This window comes from Melospiza melodia, chromosome 5 (genome assembly GCF_035770615.1).
Source record: "Melospiza melodia melodia isolate bMelMel2 chromosome 5, bMelMel2.pri, whole genome shotgun sequence".
Lineage (NCBI taxonomy): Eukaryota > Metazoa > Chordata > Aves > Passeriformes > Passerellidae > Melospiza > Melospiza melodia.
The window spans coordinates 17,616,542-17,632,318 of record NC_086198.1 but is presented as its reverse complement, the minus strand read 5'-3'; the positions used below and the strand labels follow the sequence as shown (position 1 = coordinate 17,632,318).

Sequence of the window (15,777 nt, the reverse complement as noted above, 5' to 3'; positions counted from 1 at the left end):
TTGAAGGGATTTACAGAGATACAGTGGTTTTTCATATTCCAGTGAGCAGTAGGAAAAAGAAAGATAATACGATGTTTTGATTATTGTTTAACTTTTTTCATGCACTTTTGAAAATATCTTATTGCTTAGATTAAGGCTCTGAGGAACAGAAGCAGTGACAGCTCTTCTAAAAGGAAACTTTTTTAACTTCAGCTACAAAAGTTTGACATATTGCTCTGTTGTCATTCATGGAATATGGCTCTGTAAAGTATTTTGCTGCAGAGCTAGTGAAGCTGACTACTTTTTCAAGTTACAGTACAGCTGAAGAAAAACAGCACTTTGGTCTCTTTCACATGATACACATGATAATGGCGTTGCAACTGTGACAAAAATATTGATTGGAAATATCAAAAGACATCAGAATTTAAAAGGAAGTCACTTTTCCTAGTTTTATTTTCTTGAAATATGTAGGTCAGGCTCATATTTATGGAAGCATCTTTTTCTGAGCATGGTACTCATCTTTGCTATATTAGGTGACTTTTTGGAGATGCAGGTGCATTTCATGTTGCAATTCCTCAAGATTACTGGCTTTGGAACAGAAGCAGAGAGATTTGTTAGGGCACACCTGCTCACCAAGGCTGTGTGGTAGTGTCAGACTGTAAGATTGATGTTGTTTTACCTGAAGCTGTGAATTCTTTAATTATTCACCTTTTCCACTCATTGTGACACAAAGAAAACAGATCTAAATTATAGATTCTACCCTCTTGGGACTGAAGAGGAATGGTGGAGGGGAAAACACACTAAGCAAAAAAATACTGAAATACTTTATTGTAGTCTGTAGTTGTCACTGGCAGAAGAAAATCAAATATATATCCCTTAGCAAAGGGCTGTGTGCCACAAGAGATGGTGCTTCATAAAAAGGGGGAAAAGTGAGTTCCTCAGCAGAACTTTCCTAGTCCATGTCTTAAAAACAGTCTGACACACAGCTTATGCCCCCTCTTTTTTGAAAGAACCCTCATAGTACTCTCCATAGTGAAAAGACACTTCAGAAAATAATATAATCTGTCTGTTAGCCATGTAGGATTTTGTACTCCTTTACACTGAAATAAAATGAAAGTACAAGAAGGTAGACTGTCAAACATACTATCTAGGATTTCTAGGCATGAACTGACAGAATTCCAGCTGCTCTTATCTCTTCTTTTTTGTTGCTAGATGTGGTGATTTTTTTTTTTTTTCTTCATTACAAAGGTGTCTTGGGAAAATATTTCCTTTTTTTCCCCATTGAAACTACAAGCATAGCAACTGATTCAGGATTAGACTCATGCTTAGAAAGCAATACTGGGTACTAGACTTCTTTTCCTTTTACAATTGCAGGGAATGGTGCTGACAGAGCAAAGTGCCTCATAGGGTATCTCTTCATAATTTTGTTATGAATATATTTGTTTGCCTGTGCAGGTATAAATATTCTGCTCAATAATCTTTAGTTCTCTAACTGTTAATTGAGGAGAATTTCTAAATGGGCTGCACAAACAATGAGGAGTGTATGTCTAGCATTGTACTAGAGATATACATTACTTAAATACAGATTGGAATGGCATTGTAGGCTGAGAGCTAGAAAAATCTTTCTGTCAAAATAAGGACTTAGAAATGAGATTAAGTGAACTCTCAGTGCTCTTATACTTTGGAATAGCTGTCAATTCCCTTTGATTTACTTTCACATAATATTTCACCTAAACTTTTGCCTTTATAAGGCTGCATGAGGCATTTGAGTCTCTCTGTCGAAATTTCTTTGTTCCTAATGTCCTAAGAGTATCCTGGAGTTTAGTAGAGATCAACAGTAAGACCAAAACCAAACATGGAGAACTAGAGCAGGGTTTGTACCTAAAGGTGAGACTTTGTTAATTCTGCAACTTTGGAATAAATTTCAGGACTGCATTGTTAATATTGAAGGGCAAAACTTGTTTAGGAAGGGCAGGTATCCCAGCTGAGAAGAACTTACATTGTATGTGAGCAATGTTGCCTGCATTCTGAAAAGGCTGATAGATGTCTGAGCAACCAGCAGGGGTGTGCCAGGTGGCACCTCTGTCACTTCAAAAATTTAAAAAGCCAAGCATCTGTAGGAGATAGTAGGGATAGGCTGGACACATTGCCTTTGGCTTTAGAGCAAGGCAAGCAGCTGGACAGTCTCCTGCTAGTTCTTCACTCTCCATGCTAAAAGAAGCATAGCACCATTCTAAGGAAACAAATCATGTAAGCAGTCATGTAAGCTGATAAACCACAAACTTGTCTGCTGGGAATGCAACCCTGAAATGACAAACTTTTATGTCTTGGATGTACTTTAATGCTTTCATGTGTAAATTCAAATGAGGATGTTAACTTAGCTCTTTCACAGAATAAAGGAATTTTTCCCCGCGGCTTATGAGTAGGTTAATTATGCTGCAAGCTTTAAATAACTCAGAAAATGTATGCTGACAAGGTTGGGCTGCTGTTACATGAAGCTATTCATTTTCCTATGTGAAGCACTAACAGACTTGACTAGTAGTAAACACTGGAAGCTTTGGATCTCAGTAAGTTATCTTCTGCAGTGCCAAACGGCTAGAGCATTTTTTTGGAAATGAAAGCAGTTTTAAGTATGGGTACATAAGCAAGATGGTTATCCTTCCTGTTTACAGTTGCTGTATTTGTGGGAAATAACATTGCAATCCTGCTTGCTCTAGCAGTTTGAGAGTGTTCCATGGTTCAGGATACTCATTAGGCAGATCTAAATACTCTATTTCTGTTTATCTTTACCCAGAGTTTTTCCATCATTGGTATGGGAATGAACAGGTCAAATTAGAGGCTTTCATCCTTTTCTCATGGCAACAGGTACTGCTTTTCAGGATTACCTGAATTTCCATCTTATTTTGAAAGCAGAAAATCTGAGTTACTTCATGTTATTTCCTCATAAACATCCTGAAGGCTAACAGGAGAGCTAATGCAAAGGTCTTCTACTTATAGCTCTTGAGAGAATCATCAGCTTTATAAGCATTTGGCCTGGTCAGAGTTTCTGAATGTAGAGTTTTTACAGGTTTATACCTGTTACACCTGGGAAATAACTGAAGTAGCTCGTAGTTACCACCCAGATGGAAACCTGTAACAGGATGTTTTCTATTTTTGCTTGCTGAGTTTGCATATTATTTCTGTGAAGCATAGACTTAGGATAAAGCAGGTGAGTTGCACTAGTATTTCAGCTTCTAAAACTGACTTAACAGATATTTAGCAACTATTATAACAAAAACAACATAGAAAAGCTGAAAAAGAGTTACTCCTTCAAAAACTGACTGTTGCCAGATGTTGTGTTGGTGGCACCACAAGTTTCTCCTCTGAGCTGATCCCTGCAGTTTTATAAACCTGTCCTTTCATGCATCTTCTGGTTATTATCTACCTATGAATTAATGTTCATTTTTCTGCTGAGCTGCTTTATTTCCCCCTGTGTAATTTCTCAAGTTTTGCATAGCAGTGTCCCTCTGATTCTTTCCATTATATATTGGGAATTCCTGTGCTTCTGTCATTGGCTAGTGTCCTACCCTGTGATAGCACTGCTCCAGATGTCTTTAACATTTTGTTAGTTTGCAGAAATAGCTGCTGTTCAACAGCACTGGCACACCTCATAACACAGTTTAAAAAGTGCTTTCTTGTCAGAGCTTAGCTCCAGTTTTTATGTAATCTGTTTCTGTCTTTCTCAATAAGGCATAGCATGTGGCATTTGGTGATTGGCTTACAGTAAAGCTTTACTCTTTGTACAGTCACTTGGCATTCTGTGTCTCCCCTGCTCATGTCAGTCCTGCCACCATCACGTTTCCATACTGGAACGCATTCTTTAGCCAGCCTTTCCAGTGAACTGCTGAATCAGAGGAATTTTTACAATCACAAGTAAGAAAATAATCCAAGTTTGCCCTTTTTTCACCCTCCTAATGTCTAGGGAATAATTCATAGTGTTTACTGCTGCTTCTCTCTACTGCTGTCCACAAAAAAAAAAATTGAAGTCACGCAACTACCCTGCAATGTATGAAATAAATAATGTAAAATAATAGTTCTGCATTGACCTTTTCATTTATAATAACCTTCTTACAATAATAGATACAGAGATGTTAGATAGAAATGTCACTTCTCTTCCTAGATTTGTCCTTTTAAATGTGCACACTCTTCTATATGTCATCAGGAAAAAAGAGTTTATGGCCTTTCACCTCTATTTCTTCTAAGAGCAGGAATCAGGAGGTTGAACTGACTGACCTATTCAGTACCAGAGTATTCATAGCACAGAGATTTTCTGGCCTATTTATGTGGCTGTGTGCTGAAAGCTAATGTTGCCTGGCAGGGTAGTAATAAAGTATTTGTGATGGAGATGTCAAACCACACTCATAATTCTGGTCTATTCCCAAAATGCAGAAGCAGTTTATTTTGGCTGAGTTTCTTAACTGGTATCCTGTTACCCAAGGAAAAGGCTCTGGAATTGATTAACTGCACACAAAGACTTGGTCTGTGTAGATTTTCATTAGAAAAGAACCATTCATCTTATGCTTTTCTCCATTACTTGCCTTCACTTGCTGTGAACAACATATGCACACCCAGCTTTACTGTAAAAGTAAAACATTGTATGTGCTTTTGTCACAGGTGTATTGCATTTAAACTGATCCTTTTTTCAACATCTGTTTCAAGTGCAATCTACTTCTCTCCTGTATCTATAATAATAAACTTACATAGCTTAAAAAGCAGCTATGTCAGGCTGAGCCCTCCTTTTCATTTGAGGCTGTGCATAGAGGCAGGCAGCAGCTTGGTAAGAAGTTACAGTTTAGCATGAAAAAAGTAAAATTAAAAACATCTTAGGAAAAACAGTAAGTTTAGTTCAGAAAAGGAGCAAAACATTTCATAGGCTTAATGTTAGGATGAAGCCATGGCAAAACCAAGATGCTGCTGTTGGATCACTTTTCTTTCCCTTCTCAACTCCTGCCTTTATCTATTGCTGTATTATTTGCATATTTAGAAATGACAGAGACAGCCTTTTGATGCTGAGCAATTAGCTGCTGCCATAGAATTGTTTCCTGTAAGGCTTGACTGCTGCTTGACTGTGAAACACTTGAGCTTATTTGAGCCAGAATTCCTAAATATAATGTTTGAAAATTAAATTATGACTTTGGGCCTAAGATACTTCAGTTCCAGCTTTGACTTTTTGAAATACAGGTGCTCTGCATTTTTTCAAAATGAATTTGAATATGTACTAAGTTTTGAAATTATAACATATTTTATCGTATTTTTATGGTGTTTTAAGTCAGGCTTAAATTTTTTCCACACTTCATATTTAATGACACCATGTTATTCAGCACATTTTCATTACAGATTTTCCAATGAAATAATTTGTCTTCATAAAACCAGAAGGCACATCATTTTTAAACTACAAAATACCCTAGTGCTGGGACCTTGGAGAGCACTGAGGTATTACATATGCATCTCCATGAGTGAGCATGCCCTCTTCATCCTTTCTAAATGTTACTTTCATTTGTTGCTCACACTTGGAGATTTATGCAGACCCTGCTCTCAGAAGAGTGTTCTTCTGAGTTGTTTGCAAGTGTCAAGTGCTCTGGCATTCTGCTGAGGTAGTCTCTGTTCATTTGTTCATAGTCCTGTTCAAGAATCTAGGCTCTGACTTGATATACTTATGCTTCTGACATACCAATGGTATGTTTGTAATAATGTGGAAGCTCTAATGTTTTCTGGCTTGTAATGCAGTGACTTGGGTGCAGGAAGAGTACAGGCAGGATTAATTCTGTGTGAATGCAAAGTCTTGGGGAGATAACAAAAAAATGGACATTTCACCAGAGACTGACTCATTTGTCATATATTTGAAAGGGCATGGGAAGAAACTGGGATTGAAGTAGCTCAGCAGACCCTTACTTATTAGCCAAAAAGAGGAGAAAAGATCTTATCCAGCAAGGGTGCACCAGATTGAATTGCATTTTAGTTACTGACGGGAAGTGATTTCTCTTAAACTGAAATTGCAAACAAATGATGAAGAAGGGCTTGAAGGTTGCTCAAGTGTGAAGCCTGTTCATGCAATGTGACTAATAAATATTCTGTAAATATTTATACCAGTTTCATGTAGCCTTAATCTCCAATATGCTGAAAGTAATTGTTTTTTTCAAAAGAATGTGAGTAAATTCTTTGAGTGAATTCTTTCACCACCCATAGTCTTGCCTCCCTTATGCTAGATGTGCTAGATGTTGACTGTTCCCAAGCACGTGCCTATGATTTGCACATTGTTGGGGGGCGTTTTTATTGTGGCTGTGGGGCTTTCTTATTGTTAGTTGTGGAAACCAGAATTGCCTTGTTGTAGTTTTTATTTTGCATTACTGAGAAGCACATGAATTAATTGACAGCCTGTGAATTTATTTTAGGCTTTTAACTGACAGCCTGTGAATTTGTTTTAGGCTTTAGATGGCTTCCCCCACAAACCATTGAAAATTCTCTCTTGTTCCATGGAGTTTCTTTTTCCGCCATGCCCACTGTCCTCCTGAAATGCTGCTTAGAAGAAATAAAAAACCAAGCATGGCAAAATCCCAGAACAACAGTCTCCCACATTTTTTACTTACACTCTGATGTGTGGGAACTGGTTATGTTTTTTACAAACATGCACACAGTTGGAAGGGATCACAAGGATCATTGAGTCCATCTCCTGGCCCTGCACAGGATACCCCAAAAGTCACACCATGTGCCTGAGAGCGTTGTCCAAATGCTTCTTGAACTCTGTCAACTTTGGTGCTATGACCACTCCCCTGGGAAGCCTGTTCCAGTGGCCAAGCCTTTTTACCAGTTCTCTGAAATGGATTTCTTTTGAAATTACAGAGCTTGTTTCTAGGAAAAATATTTTGACCTGTTTCAGTGTTTAACACTGTCAGTCTCAATTTCTCCTTTGAGCTTTTTTATAGCTTTACTGCAAACAGTGTTCCTATTCCACCCCCCAGTTCTGTTTTCAATTGCAGATATGTGTTGGCTATTATACCCTCTCACTGCCAAATGCTTCTCATGCTATTAATTATTGTTGTTCCAATTTTTTTTTTTTACTAGCTAAATTCTGTATTCATATCATTTATTATAGAAGTACTACTAATGTTTCCTTAGCTAAGAATCTCAGGAAATGGGTCTTATAACTCAATTCCAGCAGTCTCTTTATAAAACAAAAAAAACCCAAACCAAAACAAAAAAAGAAACCATGGCCCCACTATAAATGTACTACAGTCTTGAACTGAAATTCTCAACTTTTTGTAATGAAATGAGTTTTCAGAAGTGTGGAAAAAAGTGCAACTGTAATGATGGTGCTTTGGGGTGTTTTCTGAGCTTGAGGAAGATAACCAGTGGAAGGCATCTCCTCTCTTTACCTGAATTAAGAGATTGTGTGAAATTCTCCAGTTGTGTGTATTTTCCTTGGGAATGATGCTGAAAAACAGCCTTCTATTATAGTATAATTGAAATGGGAAATTGTTAGCTACTGTTGAGACATCATGTAGTCCATTTATCTATGTTATCCCAAGCAGCTAGGGAACCTGATATTGTCAAGGAAAATTGTGATTTACTTTCACACATCCACAAAGAGGTTTTTAGAGCTAGAATTAAAATTGGGTAAGCCACAGCTCTACTGTCAGACTTTTCAGAATTTTAGAAGCAAGTTAGCACATAAGCATCCTGTCATCAATGGAATTAAAGCATCTGCTGCAGATTGTATCCTACCTGAACACGGAAAGCTTTTTGAATGGGAGAGTAATAGATCACATCTTCCAGATTTTAAACAGCCAATAATCTCATCCAACTAGATTATTCTGCCCCAGGCTTCAAGTTCAGCTTCTTCTGCTCACCACCCTGCTAATGACTGAGATTTCTGGAGTAGCTCCCAGATTGATGGCAAGGCATCAAATCTGCTGATGGCAATGAGTGATTGATGGCAGTGCATCAAATCTGTTTGAGATCTACAGATAAAGCCTGGCTACAATGCCTCTGTTTTCTTCACAGAAGCTGATGCTTTAATCTAAATTTTGACTTTTGTAATGAATCATACAAGATCTTGGTACAGACACAAAAAGTGCTGATATCCCTGCTGTTTGTCTGTCACACTAGACCAGTTTTGTCATGAAATGCAAGCTAGGATCATTTTTGCTCTTCATGAGACTATATACAGGAGGTGCAAAACTAGTTTGTTTATAGTGGTAAAGGAGTAAATGGCTTTTATGTTGCATCTTGTTAGAAGATATATACAAGCAGGATGCTTAACGTTGCAAAAAATGTATTTCCAACAGGTTTGCTTTTTTTCCTTTTACATACCTGTTTCAGGAAGTGTAGCTTCCTGCTTTTTAATTGACCACATCTTATTTTAGGATGCTTCTCATTTGACAGGTGTCTGCTTTCCTTTCAAGTTGTGTAATATATTGTCACAATGGCACTTCACACTTTCAGCTAAGATTTTTCACTCCCATGTCTGGTTGGATTTGGGACTGTATTGTTAGTTTGTTTAAAAAAAAATCTCTAAAATCTCTAAAACAATCCATTATGTTTTCAATCAAGCTCAATTTAATGTTGAAAACCCTTGTTTCCCAGCAAACAGATAACATGTAGCTTTGTCAAAATGTCAGGCCATGCAAAATTCAGTAGATGAAAGCTTTCAATCTGGGTGTTAGTAGGATTTAACTGACAAATAAGACACTTAGTTGATCCAGAAATTCTGATGTCTGTATGAAGTCTACTTTTGATGAACGGCACAAATTTGCATTGAATAGTCAATAGTTTGACTTGTAAAGACTTTACAATGCCTTACAACGACTAGGTTTCAATTATTGTCCTGACTTTGCATTGGTTAAGTTCTGATACACTTCCCTTAAACAGTTCATATTCATTCTTAAAATGTCTTCACTAGTTTTTAATAAAAAAACTTGGAGTGTTTTCTTTTTGAGCAGGAAAATGCTTTTGAAATCTGCATTTGCTTTGAGCAAGGGAAAGAGAGAGAGACAAAGGTATAGATGGGTGTACATGTACTTAGCAATGTCACAGCTGGGTTACTTGGCTTTACTGATGTTTTGCTCTTGAATTTCTTGCTTTTCCTTGCAATCCCTTGCAGAGATTGACATTGAGCGTTGCGTTCGCGAGTCGATCAACCTGTTCCGCTGGACTCCCAAGAGCGCCACGTTCCGGCAGTTCGCGCAGCCCGCGCGCCCGCCCGCCGACGGCAGCGGCACCAGGGGCTCTGCCCTGGCCTGCCTCTCTGCAGACTACCAGGAGGCTCCTCGCACCGACCTCGTAAGCAGCCCGGCAGCGGGAGCGGGGAGCATTGTTCACGTTACTCAGATTGCCCGTTTCTCCCGCCTAACCAACTCCTGCTCCTTCAGTTCTCTTACAGCAGCCCACTGATGTCCCCAGCTCACCTGCAGAGCTACCAGCAGGCTTTATCATAGGAGAAAAGCAGTAAAAAGAGCACTGTGCCAGGGAGATTAGATAGCTGGAAAGTGATGCAGTCAGCTCTGGCTGCTTTTTCCATCTTGGCATGTTAGGTAAAGGATATGCCGCAAGTTACTCTGAGAATTTAGTTGGTGAGTTATGCCTGGTTTTATCTTGGCGAAGAGTAACTAGTAGCTAAGAGAATATCTGCATTAAATAGATACCCAGTTTAGCAAAATGATTTTTCCCCTCTCTCTCTAGTAGAATGTAATGGCTGTTTGTCGGGACAGTTGCATTATCTGAATACTGGTGATTTGAAATTATTCCTTTCCTTCCCCTTAACAGTATAAGTCTCTAGCTAGCCTCTTAAAAATTAAATTTTATTTTGCTGGGGTTTTTCTCCTTCCACATTCTCCAACAATCCTTTCATTCATGAGCATTCCAATAATCTAGGAAGTATATATAGACCTGCTATGTCTATTTGGTGAATTGCATCAGGTTTTAGTCTTTCCATTTGGTTTTCCTAACTATTAGGAAGCTAAAAAGTGTTGTTGTTGTTCACGTGAATCTTTACTTTTTAGTCCTTTAACTGAAGCTTGATATTCAGTAACTTTCTTAGTTTTCACGTCAGTTTTTATTTGATTTCTGTTGTAATTTCTGGAAGCCTTAGCTAAAAATCCAGGACTGCAAGTGCAGACATGCAAATGAAGAACAAAAGGAAACTTGAAAGATCTTACAGGATTTAAGAAACAATAGGTGGATCTAGAAAGGCAATGGGAAATAAAAATGAAATTCCAGGGGAATTCTCATGTTGTCATCCAGGAATTGTAGCCAGCACAACTGCTGCTGTGCTGCTCTGGAGATTTGTAGAGAGGCTTTCTGAAGGAGCCAAGGGCTGCACTTTCAGAGAGTAATTCACATAGAACTTCCTAAGGTCATCTGGTACAAATTCCTGCAGAAAATGTGTCCAACTCTGAATTCAGGTGGGGTTGCCCAGGGCTTTGATCTCTCAGGTCAAAGTAACTTCCAAGGAAAGTATTCAGTCTCTCTTGGCAGAGATCTGATCAGATGTCTGACAGTGCTACCAGTGAAAATGACTTTGTGTATGTGCTAGTTTTTCTGAATGTTATGGCAAAAGAGTGAAAAAACAAGTCTTCTGATTTCTAAGTATTTTCTTGTGCCTTTATGTGTAAAAAGCAAGAGTCAAAGCATTTGGGTATAGCAAAGAGGGAGAAGGGAGAAAGCAGCCCTGGTCTACTGAAATGAGTAGTAAAAAAATTTGTATTTGTAACAGAGAGAAAAATCCTTATTTCAAATTAAGCAAGTTTCTTTCAGTATTCTCCCATTTTCTGAGAAATGTTTTGGGTGGTTTTTCCTGATAGTTTTTGTTTTCATACCGGAATTTGTATTTGTTTATAAAGCCAGTAATTAGGATCATCCATCCCACAAGTTCCAAGAAATTAAGCAAATGTTTTTGGTATGTTAAAGAGTAGATAAATAAATACTAGAACTTCTATTGAGTTCTCTTTAATTTCTAGTTCTGTCTGTCTAACAGGACAGACCTCTTCGTTTACTGCAGTGCAGCTGAGTACATTGGATCTTTTGGTTACTACTGTATTTTGGTTTTTTAGCTCATCATATGAAAGAGAGCTGTACAGATTCAGAGATATATACAGAAATATGCAAGCAAAGAGGAAAGTAATCTCTTGGACACAAGAAGATATTCATATCTTAAATTATAGTCTTAAATTTATTGTTTGCTCTCAAGTGCTGTATTTTTGTGTGTCAGATTTTGAGACAGATAGATGCAAGTCAAGTATGTTATGATTCAGTCAGGAGCCATAGATCAGACTTGGAAAGTCCTGTGTAACATGAGTCCATAATGGGCTACCTCTCACTTGTGTCTGTACTTTTGGATGTCTTCATAAAATAACTCTTCTCAGGGATTAGAGCAATATTGATAAAAACTAAATTGAAATTATTGGTGAAATACAATATTTACACACAAAGGTGGTATGGTTTGGTTTTGTTAGGGTTTTTTTTCAACCTTAATCCTGGAATTATCTTGTTCTTCAAACATGTCCTCTACTGGTGTTTGCTGCCATGGGGAAACTTTTAATCTACTTGAAAAGGGTGAGATCTGAGTTCAGTCTTTAGTACACACAGTATGCTTTAATGGATTTTCTGAAACAGCATCCTGTCCTTGCTCTGCAGTTTAGCTCTTACAAAAATAACTTTTCTGTTTGCTTACCTATTTAGTGATTCTTTGGACAAGGACTTTACACTACATTTCTATCTCCAGTTTTATATTTATGGGTTACCTCTGTATTTGAAAGTGTATAGGGTACAAAACAGTTCTTTGTGAAGAAAGTTGTGGGTTTGCTTCTGAAGGTAATTTATGACTCCTTGAAACATTAAATGTTTAGTGTGTTTAATTGTAAACACCAGCTGTCTCTTACCTCTCTATTTGTATTTTATTTCTATGCTGCTTCAGTTTGTTTCTTAAGTGCTTTTTATTGGCAACTCAAATATTTGTGTGTATCTGTATGTTACTGTGCTTTTGTTAATAATAACAGGAGAAGTATTTCCCCTCTGGGTGTGCATTTTTCTCCCTAAATCAGCAGTCAGTAAAAAAACCCTGCTTTTTATCACTAGCATTGCTTAGTTCTTATTTTAGTGACATCTATTTACAAGTTTGTAAATAGGCTTGGGTGCTCTCTTTTTTCCTCCTGGACTTGTGTGTTGCTTAATCTTTTACTCTTTCAGCCAGTAGGCATATTTCTACTGAGATAAAATCTCAAGGAGGAAATAGTTTCAGAGAGAATGAATGTGCATCTTAAGTGGGGTTGCATTGTTTATTTTGAGAAAGATAAAACATCAAAAATAACAACAGAAAAAACCCTTTAAATTCTGAATTTATATTAAATACTGAATTTACATTACAATCTTGTGTAATCTCAAAAAAATCTCAATTTTGTGTCTGTAACTTTTCTTTACCAGTACATGGTTGATGTTTTTTTCTTCTTACTCTTCCTGAAACTTACTTTCATACCCTGGAAATTCCTGAAGTATTTTTTCTGAATGTGCAGGGGTCACAGAGACAAATAACACTGTAATATAAAAATTTTCTGCTGTATCTGTGTCTCCATTATTATAGATATGGTAGACATACACTCTCTCTAACTACTTCCATAATTCTAAATAAAAAGGAGAAGAAAGGAGAAAATGTTGCAGCTTCTCTCTCAGTATCTGCTCATCTGTGTCAGGTGAACTCACAGAAATCCAGAATCTGATACAATTCCAGCTTTGCCTTCTTCTTCTACTCCTGATTCTCTTTGCAAGGGTGGGAGTTCCTCAGAGATGTTGAGGAATGAAAGCATTGAAGTGGAGAAATGATGATGATTATTGATCTTTGCAGTGATTTAAATGCCAGCAGTTTTTGTTTTTGTTGTAGTAGAAATACCTAAGCAGCAACATGACTTAATGGCTTGATCAAACAACAAAAATATGAAAAACATGTTTTAATCATAAAGACTATCAGCATATTTTCATGAGGATAACCTTTCTTTGCCAATAATTAAGGACAGCTTGTGTGACAGACTTCCAACAGATGGAAACTCAGGCTCATGTGTCATACAACAGCACTCAATTGCTTCTGAGTTCCTGTCTGCACCTAGGAAGTATTTGTCCATGAAAAATATATTGGCTAGGTATATATTAAGTCATTAAATAACTGGTGTGTAAATCCATTTACTCTTCAGAAAGAAGCCAGTAGTGGATGGTCAGTAGTGGATACCAACACTTCTGCTTCAGTGTACAAGCGAAGAAATGTCTGTGTGATGCTCATGCTGTTCATAATGGCTGTTACTTATATTCTGCCTAAAGGGTCTTCTGATTGCCTTGACCCATTTCAGGTTTCTTTTGTCTTCTGTTTTTGTGTGGATCTTGGTTTTGTTTTCCTCTTCCGCTGTTCTTAGACTTAACGGAAAGCTCTTACTCAAATTTGTCTTTAGTTCAAATTGTGTGAAGCATTACCTGATCAGGATCTCAGTTAATGTTTCTAATTTATTTCGCATTTGCCTTTGATGCTTCTGCTCTTCTGGTTGTTGCTGCCAGCAGCTTGAGTGAGAAGCTGGGGTTATTTGTCATTTTTTAGAAGAGTTGGTTAAAATGCACTTTAATGTCACTCTCCTTTGAGTGAATAAACAAATCACTGTTTAATTAGGCATAAGCCCATCACATTCTAGCAAATACTTTAGCAATTGTTGCAAACTTCAAAATGTTCTCTGTTTATTGGTTAGCTTTTCAAGGTTTTTTTGATACTCATAGGCCAGGCAGGCAGCTACCAGGAAGTGGGGAGTGTGGGGAAACCTCTGCTTCCAGAACTTTGGTTCGGCAGATTAAATTATTTAAAGGAAGCCTTATTTAGCACCTTGTCTAATCTGACTCTTTTTGAAAATCTGTATTTATTTTCTATAGTTTTAAGGCTTTTTCTCATAGAACATGAGGCATTAAATTATCAGAGTGAATAAAATACAAAATATAAGGCTCAGGAAACAATCTATGTTAAATGTTAATTCAAACATTTCTAATGAATGTTGTGGGTGTTTATTTTAAGTTGTAATACAAATTTCAATTATTTAAGATGAATGTAAACTCATTGAAACAAATTTACTGCTTAGTTGAGGTAGAATTAAAGGAATATGTTTGTAATGGTCTAGATAGTATTTATATGAGACTGTAATAGTTTGTGAGATACTCACTCTAGATCATACTAAAGGATTCTAAGTTTGTTTTGCACAGACTTGGTTTTAGGGTCTCCCTGGGATGTGTTCATCTGCTTTGAATGTAAATGGGGCAGTTGGAGCAGCCAGAGCACTCTCTGCTGCAGCCTTAGGCTCAGGTTCTGGGACCACTGATCGTCCACTAGTCCTTCCTCATAAGCTTTTGTGATTATACCCACTTTGAAGTTGAAAGCTGGGCGCATTTGACCTTTTAGACCTCCCACAATTGGGATTCCATGACTGATTAACAAATGTGCAGAGGTGGAAAGGCTAATTTCACCAGTAAAATTAATTTTTTTTTTTTTTAATCTAGCTGGTTCTTTCTCTCTGCATCTTTTAGGAATGTTCTTTTTAATTTTTTTCTCAATTTGAGAATTGTTTTAAAATCAGATTCTAGGAGAATATTAGGAAATAATTACACATCTCCGTGGTTTAGTAAATTTTCAGGATGTAGTGGTCCTGATTTGAAATCTGGCTTGCTGACTGAAGACACAGTTGTTATTTTGTTTGTTTTCATGTATTTTACAACTGACTGTTTATTTTTGAGAGGGAGTGCTATAGTGCAAATAAGTTATTTTGGCAACCAAAGCCAAACTCAAGTTTCCTGAGTGACAGTTTTATTTCATACCTTGTTAAACAACCCATATTTTATTTTTAAAAAGTAGTGACCTGCATCTAAAAAAGGGAAAATGAAAGAGCAGTGCAGTGTTTATGTAAATTTACTTTAGGAGAAAAGTAATAGTCAGAATAACCCACTGAGTGTCTTAAAATATGCTTTAGGACCAGCACAGATCTAAATGGCTTAATGCTTCATTCAGCTTCTGAAAAGCACAATTAGATACTGCAGTGAGGAATTATCCTCTTGGTGTTACATTTTTTATTTGTGTGCTTGTAGCACTAGAAGCAATGGAGTTTGGGAGAAACCTTTGAAGTCAAGTTTTGGAGGAGAAGTAGACTGAAGGATCTTAATGGTTTGTCTCCCACACAGACATGCCCAGGTACACAGCTATAGCTCCCTCCTGCCACTCACAGCAACTCTAATTCCAGCCTGCAGCAGCTCCTGTGTGTGCCATACACTGCTGCTGTGAAAGTTAGGTCTTAGATGTGTAACTGTGCTATTAACACAAATTTCATGATGTGGGGAAGAGATGTATTATGTCAGCCTAAAGTGCCTTTTCCCTCTACTCCTCAGTCTTCTGTCCTACCCTATTTGTTTTCTCAACACACACCTCTATAGCAGCCTGCCTTAAGCTAGTCTTGAATTTAGGATTCCTCACATTCCTTCCTTAGGGCACCTCAGGCCAGGCTAGGTGCTGTATGTTTTCTCAGTTGAGTCAGGATGCAGTGGCATCATGATCTAACTTTATTAGGAAGTGCAGTTGGGGGATAGAAAAGACTTTCTGCATGCAGCTCTCTTGCCTGTGGGATGGTGTCAACATCTTAATCTACTAGTAAAAGTGTTACAGCTCTGTATATATATTTACTCTTCTGACATTATTGGGAGTGGAAAATCTGATTATCAAATCAGATTTGATTTGGTAGCATAACTAGTGTGACA

General features: G+C 37.5%; 1 protein-coding gene across 1 annotated transcript in view; it reads left to right on the top strand.

The window, feature by feature from the left end:
- Positions 1-15,777, top strand: part of TBCK (TBC1 domain containing kinase) — an 88,208-nt gene that overhangs the window by 51,609 nt on the left and 20,822 nt on the right. Inside the window, exon 23 of the mRNA XM_063156454.1 lies at positions 9,119-9,297. Coding sequence (XP_063012524.1) covers positions 9,119-9,297 — 179 coding nt within the window. The remainder of the gene's footprint in view (positions 1-9,118; positions 9,298-15,777) is intronic.